Source organism: Belonocnema kinseyi, chromosome 7, assembly GCF_010883055.1.
Source record: "Belonocnema kinseyi isolate 2016_QV_RU_SX_M_011 chromosome 7, B_treatae_v1, whole genome shotgun sequence".
Lineage (NCBI taxonomy): Eukaryota > Metazoa > Arthropoda > Insecta > Hymenoptera > Cynipidae > Belonocnema > Belonocnema kinseyi.
Genome location: NC_046663.1, coordinates 1,918,519 through 1,921,876, shown reverse-complemented (window position 1 = coordinate 1,921,876; position 3,358 = coordinate 1,918,519). Strand labels below are relative to the sequence as shown.

At 21.8% G+C, this 3,358-nt stretch overlaps 1 protein-coding gene across 1 annotated transcript in view; it reads right to left on the bottom strand.

Annotated features, from left to right (window-relative positions):
• The window catches only part of LOC117176907 (U2 small nuclear ribonucleoprotein auxiliary factor 35 kDa subunit-related protein 1), a 35,693-nt gene that overhangs the window by 12,948 nt on the left and 19,387 nt on the right, over positions 1-3,358 (bottom strand). The window contains exon 3 of the mRNA XM_033367295.1: positions 2,247-2,537. Coding sequence (XP_033223186.1) covers positions 2,247-2,537 — 291 coding nt within the window. The remainder of the gene's footprint in view (positions 1-2,246; positions 2,538-3,358) is intronic.

Here is a 3,358-nt window from a genome sequence, read left to right as displayed (position 1 = left end):
AAAGTCCATGTATTTTGTTTAAAATTCATCGTTTTTTTGGAGAAAATATTAATATAAAATATTAATTTTGTTTGATAATTTGACTATTTGCTTGAAAATGCAAATTTTTAGTTTTAAAATTCAACTATTTTCTTAAAAATGTAATTATTTCTTAGAAATTCATACCTTTCTATTGAAAATTTATATTTTTCGTTGAAAAATCTACTATTTAGTTCAAAATTAATTTTTTTACCTAAAAATTCATCATTTTAGTTTTTTAAAAAATCATCTCTATGTTTCAAAATTTAACTTATGCGTTGAAAATTCATTTTTTTGGTGAAAACGTCTTTTTCGAACTGGAAATACAATTATTTTCTTAAAAATTCATGTATTTTTTAATACATAATAATAATAAAATAATAATAATATAATAACATAAATAATAATATAAAATATTAATCAATTTATTTTGAAAATTCAACTATTTTCTTAACAATTTAATTATTTTGTCCAAAACTGAAATATTTCGTTAAAATCATATTTTTTATTATAAAAAAATTGAACTCTTTTATTAAAAACTCATACTTTTGGATTGAAAATTCATTTTTTCGTTTACAAATCCACTACTTAGTTTAAAAATTAAGTTTTTAAATTTAGGATTCATTATTTTAGTTAGAAAAAATTTATTTTTATGTTGAAAAATTTAACTAATTTATTAAAAATTATTTTTGTTGATAATTTATTTTTCAAACTGGAAACACACAATTATTTGTAGAAAACATTAATATAAAATTATTTTATTTATTTATTTTAGTAATTATTTTGTTAGAAATTTAAATATTTCGTTAAAGTCATATTTTTATTGTAAAAAATTGAACTCTTTTGTTGAAAATTCGTTTTTATTTTAAATAGAAAATTTCTATTTTTTGTTTAAAAATCCAATTATTCTTTAAAAAAAAAACAATATGTTTCAACTTTAAATCTAAGGAATTTAAACCCTTATATACTGAATATTCAACACTGTATGAAAATTAATTTTATTTTTCAAAACTCTCACTCCCCTATTTTCTTGAAAAAATACCCCTTTTGCCTTTTTTTAAAGCGCATTTTGGGCTGTGAATTAAACAATTTTAATATTTTTAATAAAATCATCTCCATGTTTCAAAATTTAACTTATGCGTTGAAAATTCATTTTTTTGGTGAAAACGTCTTTTTCGATCTGGAAATACAATTATTTTCTTAAAAATTCATGTATGTTTTTTAAAACACAGTTTTTTTGTAGGAAATAATAAAATAAAATATTAATCAATTTATTTTGAAAATTCAACTATTTGCTTGAAATCGCATCGTTGTAGTTATAAAATTCAACTATTTTCTTAACAATTTAATTATTTTGTCCAAAATTGAAATATTTCGTTAAAATCATATTTTTTATTATAAAAAAAATTCAACTCTTTTATTAAAAATTCATACTTTTGGATTGAAAACTCATTTTTTTCGATTACAAATCCACTATTTAGTTCAAAATTGATTTTTTAAAATTTAGGATTCATTATTTTAGTTGGAAAAAAGTTATTTTTATGTTGAAAAATTTAACTAATTTATTAAAAATTACTTTTGTTGATAATTTATTTTTCAAACTGGAAATATAATTATTTCGTTGAAAATCCATGTATTTTGTTTAAAATTCAACGTTTTTTTGTAGAAAATATTAATTTTGTTTGATAATTTGACTATTTGCTGGAAATTGCATATTTTTAGTTTTAAAATTCAACTATTTTCTTAAAAATGTAATTATTTCTTATAAATTCATACCTTTCTATTGAAAATTTATATTTTTCATTGAAAAATCTACTATTTAGTTCAAAATTGATTTTTTAAAATTTAGGATTCATTATTTTAGTGAGAAAAAACTTATTTCTATGTTGAAAATTTTTTCAAAACTCTCACTCCCATATTTTCTTGAAAAAATACCCCTTTTCCCTTTTTTTAAAGCGCATTTTGGGCTGTGAATTAAACAATTTTAATATTAAAAATTATTATTGATCCATTAGAGAAAACTCGATTGCGAAAGTGAAAAAAGAGAACTCGAAATCCGTAATTAGTCAACAGCCATGTTTCTTTATTGGGGAGATCGGGATGGAAAAAATAGTCGAAAATTGGTAAAGTAATTTTAAACAAACAAACAAACAAAGAAACAAAAAACCACTGAAAAAAAATAAAATAAAATAAAAATAAATAAAAATATTTAAATTATTATTTATTACCTGGCTGCATCTCTTTCAGAATAATACTCGACGTAGAGATTTCCACGTAGATGAAGTTCGGTATTGCTGCAATACTTCAAAGTTTTGATTTTTCCGAAGCTCTCGAGCTCGGGTACGACGTCATTGTAGAATTCCTCAAAGTGCTGTCGCACCTCCGAATTGTCGTACTCGAGACTGGCGTCCGTGTCGTGCGAGTTCTTTTCCAGGGAGTAGTGCGAGTAGAATCCGGGCATCAGAATCACCCGGCTCAGACTCGTCTTTTGGTGATTTCGCGAGCACACATCACCGTATCTACAAATTAACAAATAAAAAATTTAAAAAAAAAAGACGAATTTTCAACAAAAAGACATGAATTTACATCCAAGTAGTTTAATTTTCAACAAAAAAATAAATTAAGTAATTAATTTTTAACAAATTAGTTCAATTTTTAAGCAAACAAAATTAATTTTTTCTTCAAAAAATGATAAATCTTAAGCGAAATAAATTAAATTCGAACTAAATAGTGGATTTTCTAATTTATAACCAAATAGTTGAATTTTGAATCAAGAAAATTAGTTTTCTGCTAAAAAAGATGAATTTTTAATAAAATTCAAGAATTCTTATCCAAAATGCTAAAGTTTCAACTAGAAAAGGTGAATTTTTAAAGAAAAACATTAATTTTCAAGCAAGCAGATTAATATTTAAACAAAAAGATTAATTTTTTAATGAAAAAAAGCTAATTTCTAAGAAAATTCAAGAATTCTTAATCAAAAGGTCGAATTTTCAACTAAAAAATATGAATTTTTAAACAAATGGATTAATTTACGAATTTTTAATAAGATGAATTTAATTAGAGATGAATTTTAAAAAACAATCAAGAATTCTCAACCACAAAGTTAAATTTTTAAGGAAGAAAAAAAATCAGTTTTTTTTAAAGGCTTTTAACGTTTCCACCTAGTTGTTAAATTGGTTACTGAATTGGTTTACTACCAAAAAGGACGAATTTTTAATAAAATTCAAGATTTCTCAATAAAAAAGCTAAAATTTCAACTAAAAAAGATCAATTTAAAAAAAAACATTAATTTGCTACCAAGAGAGATGAATTTTGAAAAACAATCAAGAATTCTCAACCA